This window comes from Lytechinus variegatus, chromosome 7 (assembly GCF_018143015.1).
Source record: "Lytechinus variegatus isolate NC3 chromosome 7, Lvar_3.0, whole genome shotgun sequence".
Taxonomy (NCBI): Eukaryota; Metazoa; Echinodermata; class Echinoidea; order Temnopleuroida; family Toxopneustidae; genus Lytechinus; species Lytechinus variegatus.
This window is the reverse complement of record NC_054746.1, coordinates 3,032,282-3,058,995: the sequence shown is the minus strand read 5'-3', so window position 1 is coordinate 3,058,995 and position 26,714 is coordinate 3,032,282. Positions and strand designations below refer to the sequence as shown.

The following is a 26,714-nucleotide window of genomic DNA, read 5'->3' as shown; positions in this document are numbered from 1 at the left end:
AACCTTGTGATTCTTACATCATTAATAAGCCGTTTCATATCTTTCTCACTTTTCTTAACAGGAGTTACTAAGGAATCCTTTCTTATACAAAATATGGGCATATGATCTGAAATATCTGAGTGAATTACACCAGAGCAAAACTCATTTTGAATGCAATTTGTGAAAATAGTATCTATCAGGGTTGCACTGTTTTCTGTTACACGAGTAGGTTTTGTGATAAGAGAGAACATTCCAAAGGAGTACATGAAATCAACAAAACTTTTAACACATTGATCACTATCATAATTCAATAAATTTATGTTAAAATCACCCATCAAATAGATCTCCTTGTTCTCTCTACTCACAACCTGTAGCTCATGTTCAAAATCCTCAATAAAAGACATACTATCATACTATCATACTATCATAGTTTGGTTTGGTGCCCTATATAGTCAAGTTGGTCCGTATTGTCAAATTTGTAAAAAATGAAATATTGTATAATTCAAACAATAAAAAACAAAAGAAATAGTGAGTGATGGACATCATGGACTGACTCATTTGCATGTCACTGATTTGTGCATATCACTGTCTTGTGCAAAATAAGCGAAACTTTAAAATGCCATAACTTTCTTATTTTACATCCGATTTTGATGAAATTTTCAGCATAATGCTTTGTTTGTTTTTTCTCTATTTATTCAAATCAACATTTTTCTGGGGTGGATTTGACCTTTAGACTCAAATAAACTAAGTTCAGACTGCAAGGGCAGTACTGAAAATAAATGCAAATGATTCAAATAACTGTCATATCTGTTTGTGTTAGAAATTGTTTTGGAGTAGGGTGTGCAAAATATTTTATTCTTTTCTTGAATCAAAATAAGAGCAACATTAAATAGTCACTTATCAGAAAATTTCACATTTCTTTTTAGGCTTTCGGAAAATGTTAATTATTCTCACTGTTGATTTGTTAGGATGAACCGGTCGCGTAAAAATATCAGTACCTATCATGCACAGGTACATGGCAATACAGTCTGATATTTGGATAAAAGATGGATAAGATGAAAATGATGCCACTGAAAATGGGACGACGGGGGAGCGTACTTTCGAATCCTGACAGTCCACTCACCCGTTTTTTTTTTATATTTTAGTGATTGTTTTACTTAATTTACTTAATAAAGTTGTTGTAGCTGGATTTACTTGAGTAAAATGGATGCAAAGCAAACTGCCAAACGTATGAATACTTGAAATAAATCAGGCAATTTTTGGCATCAAATTTATTCATACTAATTGCAAATAATTTTTTTAACAGTAATATTCCAGAATGGTAAGTAATAATAGAACATTTTTAATGACCAGCACCCACCCCCTCCATTCAATCCCGATAATGAAGTCTGAGGTTTAAGGTCAACGTCATTGCGACTATAATCTTCTCTGATGTTTATTCCGGGGACGAATCAATAAATTTCTCTCACGAGTACTCCCTAGCCTCACCAACATTTATTCAAATCGAATAAAAACCACTTAAGACTCTGAAGAACAGTCGTGACGTCATCTCTTCGTATCGATCAAATTGCTCCCAAACGGCGAGGCTCTTTTATGTCGTTTGTGATGAAGGGGAAATCGTCAAACTCCATTCACCTCATTGGCGCTCCCTGCTTTCACCTACCGATACACAACACACACATTCTCACACACACACACACTCGCATCCACCCACGTTAAGTAAGGCCATCCACGAGTTACTTCGGAAAGCGCCACGGTACAGTGTGAAAGGTATATGCGAGTGTGTGTGTGTATAGGCATTGAGCAAGATGCTGTGTGGCGTGCATCCGATTAAACAGTGGTTCATCGGGTGCGGCAGGCAGTGACTAGACTTCAAGAACAAGCAGATGCTCACTCAGAGAGACAGAAAAAAATAATAAGATGGCTACTCCTTCTATTGACTTCAAAATGTGTCTTAACATTCTATTGACATTATGCATATTTGGTAAGTCATGTGAATTGATGTTAATTATGAATGTTTTAAATAATGATGATGTCTTGTCTGTATTAAACGTAAACTGATATTAGCGTTCACAAACCATACGGCGACCATTGGAATGCTATAGCGATAGGTTGGTAAGGGCTGGGGTGAATGATAAAACATACCTAACATGCCTAATGAATTAAGGGTGTATAATTTAATGCATGAAATAGCACGAAACTCTTTCACGTATACATATACCTAGTAAAAAAATATATATACATGGAGTAAATATTATTTTGTACCACCTGTTTGAAAATTCATGACTTTGTTCACAACTATTATCTGAACGACCAGTGGTAGAACTAAACAACTTCTTCCACTATAACAGCTGGTTCCCGAAGTATTATTTTATGAGCACTAATGTTCTTTTTTTTTCTTGAATGTTTCAATTTTTCTCTATTGTAAGCAGTTTGACCATCTGTGTAACCGTTTCCTTATGCAGGCTAATTAGTAAATCAAGTTGATCTGTAAAGTGAGGTCAACCCTAATGACCATCGTTTTTCTTTTTAAAACCTGTCTAAAGCTTTGATATGGTTCAAACTATTATATCCTTAAATTTTCATCTCATCTCATTAAAAAATGATTTTAGTGTTTGAATGTGCAGTTAGTTTTTTTATCTTCATTTCATCTCCCAACTCTCTCCTCATCCCACCTCCCTCATTTTCTATTAGCATTTTTATACTATCAATAAATTTACTATGATGAAAATTACCGTTAAGCTTATATACAATGGTTCACCTGTAAAACGTTCAACCACACCAGGCCAAAAGCTAAGAGAACCTTCAGAAGGTTACATGTTTTTTTACCTGTCTGGTTTTGGAGCTCCTTTAAGAACAGAGAGATGCAAAACTCCAGTGTGGCTTTGGGTCAGGTGCGAATTAAAAATCGAACTTTTTTATGAAATGTTTAAACATAACACACACAGTTCCTCTGAGTTCAATTGGTGGAGAATCTTATTAAAAAGTATGAGCAAAAAGAATGTTTACTTATTGAATATATTCTTTGTAAGAAAATGGAATTGATCGAACTAGTCATGCATGAGTGAATGTCATGATGGTCTTATTTTCTATCCGATTTCGAAAAAAATATCAGTTTCATTCTCGTTCAGTTCTGTTGAACTCAACTTTTTGTTGGAAAGACTTCACCTTTGAATGTTAAAAAAAGTTTTACAATATGTGGCCTATACAAAAATCAAGTTATATTTGATTAGAAATGATTATTCATGATACTTTGAAAAATTGATCAGGTTGATACGCGATTTGTCATACTATCCATTTTAAAGAAATTACCAGAGATTGAAAAACTGTTTGCATACAGATTGTAAAGACATTAGAAACTATCTCGTGAAGAAAAACTTTCAGGATACGTCCTTTGCTCATACAAAAACAAAATGAACTGCTTTTCGACTTATATCTTTGGTTATGCTACTAAGATTGGTGATAAGCAGACATTCTTAGAGGTTTTTAGAATAGATACCTGTATCAGGTATGGTAAAGGCGAAATTGAATTGAAAATAGATTCCATAGCAAGCCTTGAAAGACTCAGTTGTGGCGCCAGGACTTTAAAGTGAGGGGGGCAAGTGGAAGAAAAGAGAAAACTCAGCGAGGGGGGGGGTTGAGGACAAAGAAAACATTTCGAGACTAAAAATAATGAAGAGTGAAAGAAGGTATTATAAAATACTTGTGATACTCGTGATAGCATATTCCGACTATTTACAAATCACTCTACAGTTTTGTTTATTCATTCTTGGGGACCTAGGAGCGTAGGGGGGGGGGGCTTGGTGCCTCAACTGTATAGGGTGAAACGCCATTGAATCCGATTTTTATTCATTTTATATAAAGCAGTTTCAGTAAGCAGTCAGCCGTCATCCATACAGGACGAACCGACTGATCTAGAGGGGGACTTCGTATCTCCGTTTGAGGATAAAGATCTGGATCAACAATCACCAGGAGAAAGTTCAAATACAAAGGTAACCGTGCTTCTCTGTTAGTAAAGTAGGGTGATTATTTATTTACAATGTGTTTCTTTTGAAAGGGAAAAAATCGAATTTATGTCTTGTTTTATGATGGAAATTAAATCTGACCTTGAAGTATGATTGTGATGGTGCATGATGATAAAATGTGAATTATATTAGAGTATGAATAGCAGCACCGATAAAGATGATGATAATAATAATATTGATATTAAAAGTAGTAATAGTAATGATAATAACGACAGTAATTATCTGCACCACTCTTTTAAGCAGGAATGACGACGATGATGATGATAATAATGGTGCCGAATACTGTTTTACCAAATCATCACGACAACCCCATTCTTTTCACGTTTTTGTTTTCAATCCGTCAACTTTTAGGCTCCAACACCTGCAGAAAGAACAACACAGACAGCACAAGAGAAGACAACCTCTTCCCCAGATGATGTTGCCAATTTCATTATCCGTGACGATAATGGTAAAGCTTGTATCCGTGCCTGTTTTTCTGCAGTTCTCAACGTATTTTATACAAACCAACAGGTAAACAAAAAAAAGTTCATTTTGGAATAGATATATATTCATGGAATTTTGACATAACATGTTAATTTATCCATTTTTAATTCATTATTTCACTTTTTATTTTTTGGGTAAGTTAGTTTACGTAATAGGTATTAAGTTTCATATGCTTCCAATTATAAACTATAAAGGTTCGGTCATTTTTCGTCAATGTTGAACTTTTGCAAAAAGGTAAATTACAGATATACCCATTAAGAACTTAAATCTTATTAAACATGGCAAATATTCTATACTTTTTTATCATCTTCTTGCACGCTAAATTAATTCTAGGGGATAATAATGACAATTATATTTGTGATATTTTTCTTGGAATCTAGGTTTCTATATCTCACCTTTAATAAAGATAATTATTGGATATAGGTTTTACTCAAAACCCTAACCGTTTTATTAACTTATCCTGTATAAAGGTAAGGGAGAAAAATTATGAATCTATTTGTACGAATTTATTAAATTGGAACATTCGCGTATATCCTGTAAGGGTTCAGATTTCTGAAGATCATCATCAAGTTAATGATTGTCATTATTTTTTTCAACTTTTAGGCTTATTGTTATGAAATTGTATTAGTTTCAAGGTCAAGTCCACCCCCGGAAAATGCTAACTTGAATAAATTGAAAAAAAAATCAAACTAGCATAGTGTAAAAAATTTCATCAAAATCGGATTTTAAATAAGAAAGTTATGACATTTTAAAGTTTCGCTTATTGTTCACAAAAAAGTGATATGCACAACTAGGTGAGTCAGTCGATGGTGTCCATCCCTCACTACTTTTTTTTTATTGCTTGAATTATACAATATTTCATTTTTTATAGATTTGACAATAAGGACCAACTTGACTGAACCATATAGTATTAAACAATGCTAATTCCACATGTTCAGGGAGGAAGAGTCGTTGTATCACTTGACAATCAGGAGAAAATTAGAATATTTCATATAATGAAATACAAAAGAAATAGTGAGTGGATGACGTCATAGCCTCCTCATTTGCATACCAGCCAGGATGCGCATATAATTGTTTTGTGAAATTAAGCAAAACTTTAAAATGTCATAACTTTCTTATTTTACATCCGATTTTGATGGAATTGTCATTGTCATGTTTGTTGGATTATTCTCTTTTTATTCAAATCAACTTTTTGTTGGGATGGACTTGTCCTGTAATATCAATTAAAGTCTTTGATGATATGTAGTAAAAAAAATCCTTTCATACTTACAGAGTGAAAGTGCTGAGGTAAAAGTTCCCCTCCCAACGAAGGCTACTGCCAGAGGAACATGTGGTACAATGACAGACCCAGCATCTCTCTCAATCCAATGGAATGAAGGGAAATACAACCTCAAATTTCTTTTTGAAAATGTAAGTCAAACATGAGGGGGACCAGGGAGCGTTTCATCAACATTTTTGTCCGACAAGTTGTCAAGTCTGACAACTTTCCTTGATTCTGATTGGCTGACAGGTACTGTTACTATGGGAATTGTCGGATAAAACAAGACTTGTCTGATAAAATCCTTTCATGAAACGCTCCCCAGAGTTATTCAAAGTATGCACCCATGAGGGCGAAAATATAACGGTTACAATTGTAACACTAGTTGAATTCCATGCAACCGAAGTTCCAATTTCAAGAGCTACCAGTTGAATTCCCATTTGTACCTCTGGAAAGTGTAACATCGATTTAAGGGCCTAACTGGTCATACTGGTCCAGTTGAAGTAACTTGTCAAGTTAATACTGGTCCTGAATTAACGTGGAGGAGGTTTACGGTTCAGCATGTGTAATATGAAGAAGGGAAAGAAATACAGGCAGAAAGATTGAAATAGAAAGACGAGACAGAATGAACAAAGATCATCTGGTCTTGAATTGTAACTGGAATTTGTCACTTGTCTCACTGACCATATATTAATGACTGGAAATTCTAGCACTACTCGTCATCTTATGGGCCTTTCAGTTAAGTAATATTATTCATTCGCAAGTGCCAACACGCATCTTCGAGTTTCTATTTTTGTATAACATAACTCAAACATGCACAATTAGAAAATTTCTACTTCAAAACAGAAGTTCCTGCAGCAGAGTCTCGAGAACAAATGTAATCTCGCTGCACTGTGTATAATCTCAAATGCATTGTGTGAAATTGCAGGATATTGATATTGGGTGTATTTTACTGAAAACGCAAATGTGAAAATTAAAAAAATACTTAAAATCATCAATTTTCCCATATGAGTGAACAGAAACTTTCATCCCCTTTACAAGTGCCTTCCATCCTGTTTTCAGAAGCTCCGTTAATACATGGCTCCTATTATGACGAAGCTTCATATTGTGCTGATTCCATTTTAGTCTAAAAATCACTGGATATTTTATGCCATGTATCTCTGTAATGACATAAAAATACCATGAAGGGCTGAATGTGAGTTTCATACAGATTGCATTTTATATTGTAAATACAATTTAGCTTTCAACCCAGTAAATTGCATTTCCCCCTTTTCTTTTTTTTCCATTAATCCATTAAATGTATCTAATTTATATTACTTTTATTACTTTGTATTATGACTGAGGTGAAATGAAATAAAGAATTGAATTGAATTTAAGTGATTAACGAATCTTCAATAATTATGATTTTCCACAGAAAACAGAAAATGGCGCAGAAAGCTGGAATGCAAGGAGCCTTACGTTTTCATACGATACGACCGATGACACATATTTTAAGGATGCTGCAGAAGGTATATAAGAAAATTCAAATGATTTGAATAGTATTATAAACATAATGGTTAAATATGGGATAGATTGAGGAAGAGAAAAGAAAGCCAGAGGCAGAGGCACATTCCAACATGCTGGGCCATTCCTATGGAATAAACTTCCAAAAGAAATCCGCAATGTTTCTTGTCTCACCACTTTCAAAAGTTCTCTGGAAACCTGTTTATTCACACAAGCTAATTGTTGTTGTTATTCGCCCCCTCTTTTTAGTAGGTTTCTATCCTTTCTTTTCTTTCCCTTTTCTTTTTCTTTTCTTTATTGCGCCATGGGCATCTTTTTATGATGGATACCGGTGGTTTAAAAATTTTCATATTATGATTATTATGAGAAAAATATTTTCATAGATATTTATGGGTGTACAGAGAGGTAATCGCTTCACGCCATGCTTGGTTTGCTGTTATATTTATTTTTTCTTCACAGACAATGATATATTGTGGAAAACCACAAAGCCAACACGCAAATTGTTGCTGGTTTAGGCAGCCCTGTGGCTCTAATTCCAATCTTCTATTTTTTGTAGCGTTTTTTTTAAACTGATTTCCTTGATAATTTATTATAATTTCAAAGCAGGTACAAACCATCAGCTTCATAATAGCACTACATCAAGCACTCAAAGTTAGCCAGGTTCTTTACCCATGATGCATCATTCTGAGCAGAATATAAATAAAAGACCCACTTGAATTATAGCATGCTTATTCACTTGAAAATACATTCATAGAGCACTAATTATGTTAGCAAGTATAGGCAGAACAAATACTCTCTTCCAAAAACAAACATTTTGGTCTGTCTATATATATAATTGAGATTTTATTAAATGAAGTTATTCTCCATGCTATGAATAGTTATCTCAAAAGGGATATTTCCAAGACTAGCTACTATACAATACTGTGGTATAAAAAAAATATAAAAATAAAATCAATCTTTGCAGCTGGGATGAAAAGCGTACGCAGCCAAGTCGACGATGATGACCTCTTTAAGACGTCGGCTGAGAAATCAAGAAAGTGTGAACTGGAGGATGAGATCGAGCTGGTGGGCGGAGCCAGCAACAGTACGGACAAGGCAATATTAGAACTAAGTCAGCTGCAGTTACAACCATATCATCTTTTAAATGATTCATTTAGTAAAGGTATGTCCAGTAAAGAGGCGCCATGCTCACTCCTAACATAAAAATTCACCGTGTTCTTTTATTTTTACGTTATTTTAAAGGTAGGAGATGGACAAATGAAATGGTATACGATCGAATGCAATCTTTAGTGTTAATTCCAATGAAATAAAAGTTAAATGCATTTGCAAATATAATTTTATGTATCGGATACCAAGTAATTGTCAGAACTTATAGATGAAACGGATGGATCTTTTGTAGCTATATAGCAAGCATTTCTGATATATGTACATTTTATAATTATTAATATTCTTTCTTTCGTCTTATTTTTACTTTTGGAAAAGTTTAACTCGTTTCCGAGTTCATTTCCAAAGTCTTTACACATAACATCTACAAAAAAAAAACATTTGTCTTTTTTCCTTTTTTTTTTTCATTTTCAAAACTTTGCGATGAACGCTGTCTCGTTTTCTCATCAATTTTCTATCGTCTGCTTTATTAAACACAGCATCATGCTTTGTGAAAGGCAACACAAAGGAAATATATAATTTGGATCTAATCATAGAGATGTATACATCTCTATGGATCTAATCAACTTAAATGCTTCATGTTTGTTTTTACACTGGCTCATTGTTGATTTTGTGTGTTGTTCTCTTTCTTTCTAGCACAACTATGTCAAAACGATAAAGAGGCCGAGGGAACCAACATCGCATCGATAGCCGTGGGCGCCACTTTGGCGCTTGTCATTCTCGTGGTCATCGCTGGCTATGCAATAGGACGTAGGATGGGCGCCATCACCGACAGAACCTCGTACAGTTCCATGGAGTAATCCCCTTCACGTCTTCTCATTTACATTTAATCTAGGTAATGGCTGTGAAAGAACTATGATCGATAGAGCTGCTCAACCCCTTCCCCTGATTGGTCCCCGGTCTTTTGATCATTTTATTAGGTACAGTTCCACATATATGATTTTTGGTGGAACAGCATTATGGAAATGAAAATATTAATTGAAAACGGCAGTGCATGTTAACACTATTTTTTTCTTATCATTCACGTCATAAACAAATCCATTCTCTCTATTCAAGTGTCAATGTCCCGCCTACGTACAATGTAGGGCACATTATCATTTTTATTCACATTCATGAACAAAATTAATCTACGCTTGTCTGTGTAGTGAATTATGCATCAGAAACAGATCTATCATTGTATATTCAAATTACTTAGGCCCATATATTACCCCTCTCCCCACTATTCAAAGGCCCGATTGGACATTAAAAGTCGCTTAACCGGGGGGGGGGGGCCCTTTCGCTGCTAATTTGAAAGAAAAAAAACACAAAGCATGAAATGTAGGCTTAATCACCACAACATTAATACATTTTTCACTTTACACGTTCGATATCAAATGAAAAATAAAGAACGTCACGCAAAAACGAGAAAAAAAAATCATCCACTTTGCCCAGCATCCTTTTGGCACATTTGAGAATTCTTTTCTTTTCTGGGAGAATGGAAACACGTATGTATTCTTGACATTACGCCCTTTTGGAATTAATGTCAATTTGGCGATGTTTCAAGCTTTGATTAAGTGGCGATTCATGAAGCTATTTGTAACTTGCACAAAACAACTGAGGGCCTGTATTCATATTCTCTTTCTGTTGAAGTTAAAGTCCGACCAGGAGTCCGACCTTTCTATGTAATTACTTTGTCAACAAGCATGTAAAGCAGAAGTTCACCCTGGTGAAAGGTTTGTTGTGGACTTAGTAGGAAAATAATAAAAAAAAATTTAGTGAAGGTTTGAGGAAAATCCGTTCAAGATTAAGAAAGTTATCAGAATTTGTGACGTCATAAACGAGCATATGCCCCAAATGTTATGTAATGTAAAATGCATAAATTTCATTTTCAATGGCGGTTCATGATGACTTATTATTTATTTTCCTATTGGGAGCGGATGTGAAATGATTTGTGTATTGATACACTGAAGGTACAGTAAAAACCTTTTTCAAATTTTCCGAGAATTGAATTTTCATTGATTTTTTGCCATGCGATATGTAAAAAAGCTGCTAGCATATGGCGTCACAAATGAAATAATAACAATTCTAATAGCTTTTTTATTCTTTGTTAGATTTCAGTCGAATATTTGCCATCATATTTAATTATTCTTTTCTGCTATTTTTACAATAAATCTTTTTTTCAGGGTGATCTTCCCCTTTAAGTGTAAAGAGTTTATTATTGAGAAAGTTTTATCAGGCTTTTTTAGGAAATTCGCTTCCATTGTGTTTAAGAGAGACAAATTTCGAGTATCTCATATGGTATAATATAGGTACCAGTCGTGCACAAGCCTGCATAAGAAAGGTCGAGCGTAACTTTCCAATAGATTAATAAGATACGCCTGGACATTTCAAGTCCTGAATAGATAATACTTTGTGAAAAAGTTTGTGACGTGAGTTAGAGACTTAGTAGGACCAAAGATATGAAAATTATTAGGTATTGCTTGCTTCTTTAATGTCAGGGGTTTTTGTCTGCATTTGCCACAGAACAATCGTGGATTGTTGACATTTCGCCATTCCAATGTGATAATTTCAATATAATTATCATCGTATCTGTGAATTTTTGCTTTGATTTCTTCTACAATACAGCGATTTATCGATCACTGTTCAGGTAAAAGTTTTGACATTAGTGTGTATACTGGTACACTTTAAATACGTGAAAATGTGTATAAGCATGAGGGAAACTAAAGCTCATGGAATTACTCTCCAAGCGATATATATATATATGATATTGGCAGTTATGCTGTAGCCGGCGTAGTATTGTGAAGTGCTTATAAACATTGTTCAATTCAACGCTATATAAGTAAATGTAGTATAAATCACTAACCTGTATGTTCTTGCCGAATTCGCAACAACAGCAGAACGAACACGGATCAGCTTTAAAATACTCAAAGGTAGAACATAGGAGTGCGACTATAGCACATTGATAACTCTTCAACGTTTATTGATGGTTAGAGTTAGATTCAAGATTTATGTTTTATTTGGGTGTTTTAAAACATATATAAAATGTAATAAATCACATTAGCAAATAGATATCGTTATCATCGTTAATACGATGAAAATGTGGTTTTATGAATTATGATGGAAAATATTCTTACGGAGCTCTGTTTTTTGTATACTGATCAAGTGCATATACTAATGATTCTGATCAACTATATATTTAAGACTGAATATTACATATCTTTACAAAGTTCAATGCTTGTATATAAGGGCCGTTAAACACACATACCTTGTTTTATATGGTCACGTTAACACGTATGTTTATTAGTAGCCGTCCAAACGTGTGTTATACCTGTTTTATGAAATAGTTATAGTGTAAATGTATATTATAGAAGATTATATTTATATGATTATGACTGTGTGTGTATACATCTCATTATACATTATAATATGATATAAATCATTAGAATAATTGTGAAAGTGTAAACTGATCGTGAAATGTTGGCCTGAATTTTTTTTTGTTTCTCGAAAAGTCTTGAATAAGTGCATTTTCCAAGAGGGGTTAAAATGATTGTTTACAATGTTGGATATATAGGACCCTGTAGCAATCGATTTTTACAATCAATTGCAAGTTTTAATCCGTGATTAATAACAGCTGCAATTAATATTGTAATAGTTTGTGTCACAGGGCCCGGGTTTGACAGCGGAAATACAGCAGGACCGATGAAAAAATCAAGATCATATACATCACTAATAAAGAAATCTGTAGTTTGTGTCAGGTTTGACTAAAAGATAAATGATGTATAGTGTAGATACATTTCAATCCCATTTGTTGTATGACTAGATATTTATTTTTTTTTCATGTCAAGTGCAATAATAGAAACCTTTATTTATTTCCCACCATTTTCCTCGTTCTCTCTTTCTCCCTTTCCCTCTCTCTCTTCTCTCTCTCTCAAATCTTCTTTGGATTTTTCTTTCATTAGCTTGTACAATGCAATTTCCCGTTTATTAGTATTTCTGTGGAAAAGGTGATACATAATTTAGTGTATAGCCTGTATGCACGTACAATGATGTTTATGACCATATTGTATAAAATTGTTAACAATGGATGACCAAAGAGATCGAAAACCTTTTTTTTGCCTCAGCCATCTATATTTTTCCATTTTTTTTTTCATCATCATCGTTATTTTGCAAAGAGTCAATTCAGACAAATCTATGAAAAAAAATCTTCAACTTTGTTCAATTAAACGTTTGATCCAAACATTTGTAATTTGTTAAACTGCGATGGTGATAACTTACATGAATTATGTAACTATGGTACTTATTCCTAAAGAAAATATTAAAATATGAAAGGGTTTAGCGTAAACATTCGTTTTCTATATCCATTTACAAATTCACTCTTCTGAAATGATTAATTTGATAATTTAATTAATGGAAAGGAAAAGTCATCCTCAATGAATTTTGATAATATTGACAAACATCAATTACATTAAGATGATACATTAGTCATTGTTCGTATTACACTCTAAAATTCAAGATTTAAAACAAATCCAGATCGGCTGTGGATGGTGACCAGCCGAATGATGGATTTCTCTAAAATCTTTCGGATCAACCTTCAAATCTTAAAAGATTTAAATTTATATCTTTTAGATTTATATTTGAATCTACAAGGTTTAAAACTAAATCTAATATTCCTGTCACAGTTATTACTAAAGCAAGCAATAGATAGCTTTCTTCTTTCATTTTAAATTCTCAATTTCATTTCATTTTTCAATTTCAAATATCTTTTAGCAAAGTTATTTTCAAATATCTCAAGTTATTGAGGCTAATGACTATCATCCACTCATATTTTACAGTTCCATCACTTTATAACATTTATAACATCCTATACACAGTAAGATTGCAATGAAGATGGATTATTATGTTTTCGAAAAAGAAACGACAGTTGTATCCTCTTGTAAAAAAGTAGATATTATTAATATGTGTATAATGAATAAAACATTTTAGAACTAGATTTAATATATCTCGCGTTATTCTCAAGTATTTTTTGTGAAGTTTTGTGTCTCTCGTAACTCATTAGTAATAAAGGTTATTGCAAGCAAATTATAGATGTTCGGTAGGTAACGGGAGAAAATAAGTATGTGAGAGTGGGGAAATAAACAAGAAAGACATGAAAGAGAGAGGAGAGAAAGAGGGGGGAGGGGAGAGGGGGAGATAAAAGTGTATATACCAAACTATAATAGCTAAAATGTTTACCTATTAGCTGCTAACCCCTGGTCATGATTTTGTTGTACACTTGCTCATTATACTTGGTATGGATCTACTATTCATAAGTCTAAGATTGCAGTTTTTGGCAAATTTTATAGGAGAGGGAGATCTAGATTTAAAAGCAGAAGGGTCGATATCTAATTCGATGAGAACGGATTTCTAATTCAGTTTTGATCCGACCATGTATACAGATTCGAGGTATTTCACTTGACAACACAAGAAATTGACAAAGAATCATTACATTCATAATAATCGGAGGGCAATATTATAGAAGAAAATAGGAGCACCATTTATTTTTTGACATCCGAGAACAACAGAGAGTAATACAAATTATTTTTTTCATTGTTTATTTTATTATGCTACTGGAACCAAACAACCACACATCCCAACACGCTCCCACACATACACATACCCATGCACACACACACACAAGCACTACTCACTTAAACAAAACCGTGCACCCACCGGCCAACCCAACATCCCTAGGTCATTAACAATAAGGGAAAACTAAAACTTACCGACGGAAAAAAAGAATACTGGGAGATGCAAACGAAATTATGCGTGAAAAAAAAGTGTCACAAATAATTCCGAAATATGAGATCCAGATAAGGTGTAGTTAACTGTTGATATATAATTTTTTAATGTATATAATCACCATTTGGAAACGAGCAACACCATGTCAGTAATGTTTTCTATTAGAAGGTGAGATAGGCTTGGATAGGTGTCCCTCTCCCATTTTCCCGCCAATTTCAGCAGCCTCAAAATCTCACATTACAATGCACACTTTTCCTCAGTTCACTTTCATTTTGATATCCAATACTGTCTTGTTTGGTAAAGTAATTGAGTTTGTTCTGTGACGATCTTTAGGTCATTGGTGTTCTTAAGGAGTGTAAATGTCTATCAAACTATGTATGGTCATTTCTCTCCCTTCTGTTTTAAATGCATTGAAAAGATATGATACAACATTATGTAGTTCAATATGAACATGATGATAATTATGATATTGATAACAGTGAAATCATGCTTCTTCTTTTAATTTCAGTTATCATCATCATCATCATCATCACCACCATGACCATCGTCATCATCATCATCATCGTCGTCACCATCATCATCATCGATCCTGCAAAGCATATTCAATTTAATTCAATTCAATCATGGTTTATTTCGTATGAAAACAATACATGATTACAAAGCCAGAAGGCTGAAATTAACATGTTTACAAGTCATGGATGAAAGCAAACAATTTACAATGTACATAGATAATGAATAAATTTTAAAGAGCAAGTGTACATAAAAATTTATCAAATATAATGAAATAGAACGAAAAAAAGCAACACAATATTAAAAAGTGATGAATATTAGACAATCAAAAATTCAAATATCAATTGGATTGAAATGGAGACTAAAACTGTACAATGGCAAAAAATTGAGTTGATTCGAAGGCTATGAAATTAAAGATTTATTTAGAATTTAAAGCGATCTGTTTTGCATTTTATCTGAGCAAAGTTTGGAACACTCCTTAAATTAGGTAATGGTGGATTTTTAGAAAAAGTAACTCTGATTACATTGCATTATTCGGATTTAGTTTCATAATGATTATTAGATGACCAGGTAACGAGTGCATTTAGATGACATTGTAATACAGAAGGAGTTTCTATTGAACGATTCTGAACTATAGTAAGATCGTCAACATAAAAGTGCGGTAAAGAATCATTCTGACACGCATCATTAAACATGATCAAAAATAATATCGGGCCTCATTTCGTTCCTTGCGGCACTCCAGCATGATTTGTAATATACGGAGACAATACGCCCTGATATTTAACAGATTGTGAACGATTTTCTAAAAAACTAACAATCCACTCAATTATGCAAGGTCTTACGTTAAATCCAATTAATTTTCGAATCAGAATATTATGGTCAAGTCTATCGAAGGCTTTGGAAAAGTCTGTGCAAACTATGGTGGATATTGATTTAGATTTTTCACAGTTGTCTAATACACAATGCAATAATTTTGCCAAATAATGGGCAGTTGACAGACCTTGTCTGTTTCCGTATTGATGAATGTCAATATATTTAGAAATATCTTCCAATAACCATTTTGTAATGAATGATTCTGCAATTTTAGTCAATTGACATGTAAGGGATATAGGTCGAAGTTCTTTAATATTCGGCGGTTGTGACTTGGGAATGGGAACAACCTGACTTCCCTTCCACTGCCAAGGTACTAATACTTGGTGAAATGATGTATTAAGGATATTGGCAAGAGGATGGCTTAGTTCACATGCGAATTCACGAATTACACGAGGGGGTAAGTCATCAGTTACACCTGCTTTACTGCATTTTATTTTCTTTAGCATAGAATAAACCTGATAAGGTTGTACTTTTGGGCAAACACAAGGAGAAGGTAAGAAAGCTGGTAAACAACCTCTATATTAGGAATAAACTAAGGCCTATAGTGTATGGTGACCTGACTAACAGAAAGACATTTTCTCCCAGTTGAACGTACTACTCAATAATGAAAATTTTTATTACAGTTTGTTAATTGATGAGACGATTAATACATTATGCTTTGTCTGATCACAAAAAAAAATCTTTACTCCTTCGTGCCCTTGTAAGAATGTTCACGCAGTGTAGGCACAAATTTGTGCTGTTTGTTTGTTCCATTAAGCGGGGCTACTTTACCAAATTGTGTAAAAGAATATTGTGACTCATTTGCTCCCTGTAATGACTATTTTAATGGGGACGCACATTAGTACTCGCTCGAGTAAAGAACCCAATTATATTAATCCCGCTTAGTAATGAAGCGAGACTCGATTTCATAAGCTGTTGTCATGGTGATCCATCATCAACAGGGAGCCCTGATGTGTATATTTACATTTGCGTTGCTCGCTGCGGCTTTTTTTTAAATTCTCTCCTTTTTTCAAAAGGAACTTTGATGATAATAGCGTTCTGTTACTATCGATTCGATGAAATTAAAAATGAACCGAGTTGATTACTTCATTGTGTTCTTTTAAAATGTTATGTGAAAAATACGCCTGTATACCTATAGATATATATATAATTACCTTGCGTCGGTTTAATTCACAAATCTGAATATACAATAAAGGACAAATGGGAAATGGAAAAGAGAGACGATTTACTATAGCAATGGGATTGGGATAAATGGAATAAAATGTAGACTTTCAGAAGTTTATGTGGCATCTGTTGAATGTTGTGAGTGAATGAATAACACACACCACCTCCGTTCTCTTTTTCTTTGGCATAACCCTATTGCACTAATTTCAATTTTCTCGCACACATATATACACACCCATCACCCAACTCTCACACACGCTCTCATATTACTCATCACCCACATCCATGGTCCCACCTCTCTCACACACGAAGAATGTATTTTATTTCAGTTTTAACCCACAAACGGGTCATTATATGGGTGTATATAACACTGATACTCTTCTTTTTTATATGTATAGATTGCAGTGTCATATTAACGAGCAAATTTTGATAAAGCAATCTTTACGATTTTCGTACACGTTGTCATCCAGACGGAATAAAATTAATTGACTGATTAGATAGGATGCCCTTTCTGTTATTACTACTCTCGCTTACTCGATCCCCCCCCTGATCTCTTAATTTTCCTCTCTCTATTACTCTCTTTTCGCATCCCATCGCTCTCTCTTTTCCACACACTCTCCACTCTCCCCCTCTCGTTCTCTCTCTCCCTCTCTTTACCTACCAATCTCCAACTATCGTTCTCTCTCCCTCCCTCTACTCCAGAGTTGCTTTCTCCATAATTCATTTAATCTCCGTTCAATAAAGCATCGATGCTTTCACCGAGCCCATCCCGTATCCATGGCACCTGTCAATAAACAAAGAAACAAACCTCAACCCATCGGGCATTGCCGCTTCCATTACTCAAAATGTTGTCTGCTATATGCTTTCCAATGACACGGATACCAGATTAGCTTTAAATCTCTTTCTCTCCGCTTTCATCTCATGTTGTTGCCAACCATATACCAATCAGTCCATTTCTGTTTTAGCATAAAGCTCTTACCCGTTTAACAAACAATGATTACTTTTCCAAAGCGTTCGAATTGCATCGGTCTCCAAAATCAAACAGCACTTTATAGTCAATACAAAATCTATCCTCGCATTACCTGCATTATATAATGTTCTAATATTTTACTCACCATCTTGGCATTGTAGTTAGAATCATTAAAAGCATTGATCACTTCGACTCCTACACCAAAGAACAACCTTGATCACATAATTGGTATCCACTATTTGTCTCTCTTTTTTTGTAAAGCCAACTCAGATTGATGAGAGAGTGGGTGTGAGATTGTGAATGTTGGGGTGTGTGTGTGTATTTGGGTGGGGGATGTGTGTGTGTGTGTGTGTGCGTGAGGGAGGGTAACATTGAACGTGTAAAAGTGTGTGTGAGTTTGTTCGTGTGCGGATGTGTTATAGATTCCAATTTCAATACCCTTTATCCTCAAATTTACATAATAACATTGTGTATAACTGTATCTAATAGGGGCATACATGTATGTTATAGAAACATAACTCATTCCCAAATGAACAAATGTTAATCATTTTTCATTTCTCTATTGGAGGTAAACAAAATAATCTCAAATATGAAAACGCTATATTCGTTTTTGTACGTTGACTTGATATCGGCATTATATAGAAAGGCAAAAATGGAAAGAAGTGATTTCTGACATCAGATTCTGGAAAATGAAAGTCAGCTTTGTTTTTGTTCCTTTGTAAATGTTGTATCTTGCGCTTAAAGGGGAAATCAATCATCATAAAAACTGTGTTTATTTATTAATATAAGATATAACAAAATGTACTTATTCAAATTTAGAACATTCAGTACATAATAGATGTCTATCTTGCATAAGGCATTCATGTCAGAGTTAAGATTTTGCGTGAAGAGCCTTGGGTGTTTTTTTTTTCGTTTATAAGTCAGATCTTTGATATTTGAAATCATTTCGTTCATGACTCATGAGGTATAATCACGTTGATGATAAATTATGACTATTCAATGGAACTAAATACAAGTGACATACGTCATGGTTAGGAACTTCTTCATGATGAATTGGGTGATAATGACATTTTTTGTCAGAGTCCCGACGAGCCATATACTATAGGAGTGATTCATAACATTAAGAATACAATTTTTTTTGCCTTGTATATCTTATTTCACAAAAAGCAAAATATATAGTGCCAAACCGTCAAAAATGGAATGACATTTTAAAAGAAGAAGAGAAAAAACTTGTTGTATATAGGGAAAATGTTTACAATAACTTAGGAATATAAGACCAATACAGGATTAACAAGTGAACCAAAGGACATACACAAAATATCCATGTAAAATTAAGTATGAAAAACCAATGTAAGACCAATTATATATTCTTAAATCTTACATAAAATTATTTGGAACTTCAATTATCAAGTAGGATCAGTCCGGCCGAGAATGTAAAAAAACTTGAAATATTGCGCTATTGTTCGGTCTTTAAGTTTCTTTACTTCACTAAATAACTAGTGAATCTTGCTAAACCTTATGTATTTATGAAGAAGCAAACTCACCAGTAAAAGCATCAAAGTGATGAATTCCATTTTTTTCTGATCACATCAGTGTTGTGCCTCATAGGAGTTAACCTTACTCTTCATCTTCAACATTCATCCATTATTTATCTGCATTTAAGTCTATTCCAACTTTTCAGATATCATCACACATACAAGCCGATTTATTTTTTTAGAGACCCTTTATTCTACAAAATGTACTTTATTACATGGGGATTGTCTTTTTACATCTTGAGATGATATATTGCTGCTTATTAATTTTTTTTTTTGCTTTAATTTCCGCTGATGATCATGTTGCTATTCTCATATTTTCTTGCCTTGTTTCAATTGAAAAATAGAGGCAATAGATGTTGAAAATGTCTTTCTTTCTTTCTTTATAGTTTATTCAGTGAAATTAGTATTTTAAGCGAAGGTATATTTACAACTGTGAGTCAGGTCGTGCATAAATCCTTGAACTATTCGTATGTTATTCAAATTTCTTTTGCTTTTTAATGGTCAGATATCGATGGCTATATTTCAAAGCGCTCTTTAAAATTCAGGATATTGATATTCTCCGGACAAAACGTATCAACGTCACACTTATAAGAGGCAGGCGGTTTTACGCTATCGTAAATAATATTTCAAGCCCTTTCTTTTGAGATGCTGGCCTCGTCAATCTCGTAGTCATGGAAACACGTATTTACTCCGCAAACAAACGAGTTTCAATAACCATTTCATTTGCACAATGGCCAAGGACCTATGAAATAATGAATATGCACCTCAATTATTTACAACATTACTCAGTCCTATATACATCGGTAATGACGATGATTATGCTTTGGTACCGTCCAGCTTTCATACAATTTAGACATGTTTACTGAATGGACGCAATAATTAGACACATATGGTAATTTGATTAATGGTTATCGATAAAGTTGAAATGGAAATTTAATTCGAGGGGCCATTACGACAATTAATATAGGCAGAAATGATCTAGACTTTGCATCAAAGAAAGGCATCCTTTGGGAGCAAGGGGAGAAGACTTTCAAATTAAAGGGGAACATGCAATCTACACAATGGAAGTCGATTTATCTTTCATTTACATCTATTGGTGTAATGGAAACTTTCCGTGATTAAGTGAAAATTCAAGCAAGATTAATGCCAAACATGGACCAATTAATAGAGCAAAATCAGTTACTATCGTTTGATTAGATATCCGTTTTATCTTTTTCTTGCTTTAAAGGAAGCCTGAAAGAAATAAATTGATTATAAAAGTAATAAAAATGATAGCCACTCGCCCCTAGGTGTCCCGTTGAATGTTCAATTAAATTCTACACAATCACCATGTCAATAAGAAGGAGAAAGGAATCCTTTCGGTCAACATCGCTATTACTGATTACTATTTTGTTACTACAACAATCTTATACAGAATGACCTAATGCGTTCAAATGAAGTAGTCCTAACTGAAGTACACTCTTTGTTATCAATCGGTTGATTAAAGAGCGACGTTAAAATGTTTTGTGCGAGAGCGTTCTTGGCACACATCTCGGTTTGAACTGCCCTGGTTTGATCTTTTCAATCCTACATCCTCAAGGGCTTGTGAAAATGGTCGAGAGCAAATAGCAGTAGCCCGGGAGACAAGCCGGGAATTAAGTACGCATTCGCGGGAGACAAAAGAGCGCGAATAAATATTAGTGCACCGTGCTGTTTATTCAAGGAAAATGCTTGTGCGCGAGTGTGTGTGTGTGTGGGTGAATTAGGCTGCGCGTGAGGGTGTGTGAGTTTGTTCGAGGGAGGGTGTGCGTGTTTGTGTGGCTTTCTGTGTTGTACACCGTCGATGAATACAACTTTCCTTGTTACAAACACCAATGGACAATCAGACGGTGTTTACCTTGATTCCTAGAAAGAAGGCCCTTCAAAATAAAGTATGATGAAGAACACTAACGCCAATGCTAATACTTCACTACTGCTTTGCGTCGTGTTGGTTGGGATTATCATATAGTGGTCCCAAATAGTGCATAGCTCACAATGCAGATATTTCATATTTTCGGAGGGAAGAACAAATTTCCTTGAAATAAGACAAATATAAATTATAGATGAAATTATAGAACTACAGGAGGGTTTTGTGCAGGTCTTGTACAACCAGTCAATGAGTTATCAAAAATCTCTTATAAAATTTCCTACAATCTGTTTCCATAATGAATTTAACTTCTTATATTTCACATTTACATCATTACGGTAATTTTCATTTATAGTCATTTTTTATGTAAAATCCAACAGTTTGTTGTTTACTGCTACTCGAGCTACAGTGATGCAATACATACCACTTAGAAGGTTCGTATAAATTAATGAAATTCACAGCAATGATACTTTTGATCAATGATTTATTGTCCAATCCTTGTCGAATTATCGTAGGATGTGGTATGTGATCCTTGGATCATACCATGACATTACAGTGGCCATATTACATTGATGTCCAAACAGCAACTTGAAAAAACATGGACATAGAATAGATATATTCAAATCATTGATTGATATGACTGAAGCTTTCAAATAACTTTCGAACAACTTTTGAATAATCAGAAGAGCATATAGACTATACATTTACCATGTTTACGTCTGCAGTAATCATCATGACCATTTCAAAAATACTATTTGATTGATCGATTTCAGTTCAACATGTCTTTTGTAATATTTAAACAATTATTTATTCTAGACACTATCTTGTTCAATTTTGTAAAAAGAATTTTGCATCAGAAGAAAATGTCTTCATGAGAAATGAAAACTTTCTATATTCATGTAGAATTTCTTTGATGTGCAATGCACATTGCCTAATTTAATCACTCTCTGCATTTTCAAAATAGCAAACACCGTTTTATATGTTTCCTTTCTCCATATGGTGTTCGGAATCATATATCATAGGCTAATTGCACATAAAAAATATTCATAAATCCCTGCGTAAGACTAAAATATCGAATTCAGCATATCGTGATTATTAGTGATATTATCAATTTTTAAAACAGTAATTGGCAAGACTCAACTATTCACATATCATTCTCAGATAAATACTTACAAATATATGTGTTCTACAAACATGACAAAGTTGTTCTTTCAAAGCTACCGTACAAGGCTTGAAATCTTGAGGATAATAACATAATATCAGTTGTTTTAGGATCCACTTAGGTCATCCTGTTTAACATTGTAATAGTCTTCCGTAATATATGAACATCATGTCGTGTTTATAGCCATCACTGACGCATTTCAGTGACTACCTGGATTAGTTCACCAAAATTGGTTTGCATTCACTCCTTGAAATCTGTTAATTTCGATTTCGCATTAGCAGGATGAGGTTTTTCAGTATTTTTCTTTTTGCACATTTACAGATCGAATTTCTATTTCATAATCAATAGTCTGAACAATATTAGCCAATTCGAAATTTAATGAACTTGTGGCCAATAAAGCAATATTTCAGACTTTCAGAAATATTCGATCTTAAATACTCGTGTCGCCATAATTTTATTTTCCCCTGAACCTTCTTTTGAAATGCCTTAATGAAATGTTTGTATCAGGGGCCGCGGAACCAGGGACGGGGCTTTCTGCCCCCCCCCCCTTTATTTCAATAAACAAAAGCTTCAAACCTCGCCATCTGATTGTGTTTTTGCATAGTCGACCCCCCCCCCCTCCACTTTCAAAATGGTTCAACGACCCCTGATTGGCACTGAATATCTGTATCAATGACCACTTTGTTTTATAAGCAGTCGAGAAGGGATTTGTGCAATCATGGAATATAACTTCAAGGACAAATTATACATTCATCATACTGCTGCTAAAGTTATACAGATAAGGAAAATAATCTTTTATCTCACTTACCAGACATAAATAATGGCTGGTTAACCTTACGAAACGAAAAAAGAGAAGAAAGTTATATGATATACTTCTAATCGGAAGAGGGTGTTTCCCATAAAATGATATGATGATTGCAATAATCCTATGCCTAACTGTCATCTATTTTGCCAAATTGTAAATCGCGAACCCCCGCCCTCCCCCCCCCAAAAAAAAAGAATATGCATCACGAAAATTGATAATGATAAGACAGAAATTGATCAGAGTGTCATAAGTCTACTCGTATGGTTCCTCTTAACATCCATGATATCATTTTCATCTTCCAAGATATCGCTAGGGGGTGTTGGTGCCCCCGGTCGAGCAAGATCAATTCCTTTGGTGAAGTCCGATTCAAGTATATCCAACCGAGGGGATGGCGGCTTTCGGTACCGACCCTTGCTGCTCTTTGGTCTCACAAAAGTCGTATTTGACACGGCATGGGTCGTATCTGGGTCTCTGCTAATGGGGTAGTCATGTTCCAATTCGTGAGAGCGAGACATTCGTAGAGGCCGATGCTTGTTCGAAGTATATTTTGTCTTAACACCGCCATATTTCGAATTATTGTTATCCTTGATAGAAGAAGAATTGTTGAGAGTATCTTGGGTCTGCTCACGAGACGGTTGCATCCGACTTCCGTAACTAGAACGCGGTCGTTGTTCACTTTGGCCTGATTTTTCTTTCGAAGCATTGTGCGAAGATGACGATTTCCCGTTGGTATGGGCAGTTTGGCATTCGCCGGCATCACCGAATTCGTCATCAAAAGAGGCTGCTCTTCGCCTTCTACCGTAACCCGTCGAAGGCCTAACCTGGGTGTGGGTATCTGCACCCTGGATGATACCTCGTTTGGAATCATTCGTAGTTCTATCGTGAACATTATTACCTCTACTCTCGCATCTGAGGGATAGTGGCGGCAACTGACTCCGCGTTCCTTCTCGTTGCAATGGCGATGTTTTCATGATTTCACGATCAAAGATATGATCCTGATCTCCAAGGTTCAAGCGTTGAGTGTGTTTTCTGTGACCTTCATTGTGGTTGTTCTGATCACCTGCAGTGCTACCCCAGGTACTGTCTTCCAGCGACTCGTGAAGTTGCCTTGGGGTTGTTGCACCGCTACCTTTGATCGCAGGCAGAGCCTTTCTACTCTTGGAAACATCACCGTTAGAAACAGCATGTTTGGTGAAGTGATTCTGCTGTTGAATGATGTCTAAAACCTCCCTCACAGCTTCAGGTCTATGCGAGGGTCTCATGCTTCCAGAATGACAAGTTTCACCAAAGCTGTCACCCATTGTTTTTCTTGTTTACCACAGATGGAAAGTTGATAAGAACCATAATAAATACTTGAAGTTAAACGTCCAAAGATCCTATTCCATTTTCTCAGAAGAGTCGTGTTATCCAACCTTCATTGAATTAACCCTTCCTCGATGATGCCAACCGTACCATACAAGTGACATTATGGAATGAGCAGGTATTAAATATGAGTTCTTGGTGCACCGAAGAGCGATCGGGTGAATCTAATCAGACGACAGAGAGCTGAAGCACGTCATCAGAACGAGGCAAGCTCGCAGAATGGCAAATAATTACAATGAGTGAGCTCACACGCACCACCCACAGTCGCACACTCTGTTTGCACTCACATAATTGATTAGGAGGAACAAGCCAGTGCCACCATGAGATGGCGTTAGGATACAGTTTGTTAAGAGCAGCACAGTTTCATATCAACCCAGACTAAATGACAGAATGCATTAATGAAACAATTATGATTTCATGTAATAACATGAAAAAAAGAAAGAAAGTGGAAATGTGACATCATCAGCCCAAATATTGAATACAGTATTCATGACTACGTACATAATATAACTGCTTTCACAAAAATATTGCTAAATTTAAAATTCAATAACTCTGTTATTATTTTGTCATCCGATTTTGATGAGATTTTGGCATTTTGCTCTGTAAATTTTACTCTATATAAATATTTTCAGCCTGGAGCATCCCTTTACGGAGAATTTTGAACAAACTGGAGAAGAAGAGGGGCAGAAATAAGTGAGGGCATATTTGAATGGGGCGTGTGATCAGAGGTGAAAGGGGCACACTGCAGAAGAGGATTTTTCACGACTGGGGAGTTAGATTAAGAGGGCACTAAACACATTTTGAAAGGGATTATTCAGTTAAAGTACTATAGTAGAAGGAAAAAGAAAGCTTAATAAGGGAAACGGGCACTCACTGATTTGAATGAAAAGAGTGGTTTTGAGAAGGGCAACCTAGCTATGATTAGGTTGCCTTTCTCAAAACCACTCTTTATCTGAGACAAGAATGGGCGCTAGCTTATCGGGTGCACTCGTTAATTTAAAAAAGCGGGTCCATCAAAGATTAAAGAGACCCTGAACACGTTTGCAAGGATACATTTTTCTTACATTAAGAGGCACTTTTCAATGCTGCGTAAAATGTTAGAAAGTGGCGAACCTTGGGTCACGGCATGGGGGGGGCACCAGCAAAAATTTTGAGTCAATTAATGGGCGCGCGAAGCGCGCTATATTGCCAGGCATACTGACCTTATATAGAGAAACATTTTAAGGAATGTGCCATTAAACGGATTCCACTGATAAAATATTGCGAGCGCGCGAAGCCCGAGCAGAAAATTAGAAGCACTTTTTTGTAATCATGACACGTAACTGTCTCACTTAGCAAACAATGCGAGTGCGAAGCGCGAGCTGAAATTTTTGTTTATATTGACCCCCCAAACAGAAACATTTTATAAGGCATACTGACCTTATGTAGAGAGACATTATTTTTAAGGACTCTGTCATTAAACGGATGTGTATCCCACTGATGAAAATGAAGAGCAGAAATATCTCACCAATCCACTAAAGCGAAAGTAAGCATGGACTTGAAATGTTTTATATTCAGACCTTAAAAGGGGTAATCGTGTTATTTATTCATTCATTCTTTTATTTATTTATATATTTATTTATTTATTCATTCATTCATTTCGATATAAAATAGTAATAACTAAATTCTGATCTAGATTCATGAATATGGAAATAAAAGAAATAATTCGATAAATAAAGATTTTAGAGTATAATTTAATCCTGTTGTTTCCGGTGAAGTGGAAAGTGGGGTAAAACGGACTACCTAACTTTAGCTCGTCATATCTCTGTAATAGAAAATGCCCCCAAAATTAATACAATATGAAATAAATTGTTTTGGCACATCTCGTGCTGAAAGAGTGGGCCTTTGTCAGAAGCATTTTTAATTCTATTACTGGGGCAAAACGGACCCATATGGTCCAGTGACCCCTAATGAAACATACGCATATTCATACATCACTCAATACATTCATGCTTTATCATAAAATCACCAAAAATCTCAAAAGGGGATGATGGCAAATTCTTCAAAAAATAACCCTTATCAGATCTATAGAGTCTAAAAAAACTTCAAGTACCCCTCATTTTGTGCTTTTCATTGTACAAACGACATGTTTTCTCTCCTAAAGATTAATTTTTTTGTCAGGTCCATCTTTTTGAAGACGAATAACGCAATGATGTCATTTAGGCACGAATTGATATATGATACTTGATATAGTGTTCCCTTTGGCAACTCATGCTGGGATGATGAATAAAGTGAGCCAC

At 34.8% G+C, this 26,714-nt stretch overlaps 1 protein-coding gene across 1 annotated transcript; it reads left to right on the top strand.

Annotated features, from left to right (window-relative positions):
- Positions 1-1,716: 1,716 nt before the first annotated feature.
- LOC121417943 (lysosome-associated membrane glycoprotein 5-like) lies at positions 1,717-9,357 on the top strand. Its single transcript, XM_041611655.1, has 7 exons — positions 1,717-1,963; positions 3,847-3,971; positions 4,356-4,514; positions 5,760-5,897; positions 7,160-7,253; positions 8,213-8,410; positions 9,049-9,357. The coding sequence occupies exons 1-7, from the start codon at positions 1,900-1,902 to the stop codon at positions 9,210-9,212; spliced, it is 942 nt and encodes a 313-aa protein (XP_041467589.1). The 5' UTR covers positions 1,717-1,899; the 3' UTR covers positions 9,213-9,357.
- Positions 9,358-26,714: the final 17,357 nt, after the last annotated feature.

Excerpts from the sequence above, each read along its gene's own strand:
- LOC121417943 (XM_041611655.1), top strand. The coding sequence starts at position 1,900 with ATGGCTACTCCTTCTATTGACTTCAAAATGTGTCTTAACATTCTATTG. Across the intron at positions 1,964-3,846 it reads ATTGACATTATGCATATTTG|TTTCAGTAAGCAGTCAGCCG; the intron begins GTAAGTCATGTG and ends TATATAAAGCAG. Across the intron at positions 5,898-7,159 it reads TCAAATTTCTTTTTGAAAAT|AAAACAGAAAATGGCGCAGA; the intron begins GTAAGTCAAACA and ends GATTTTCCACAG.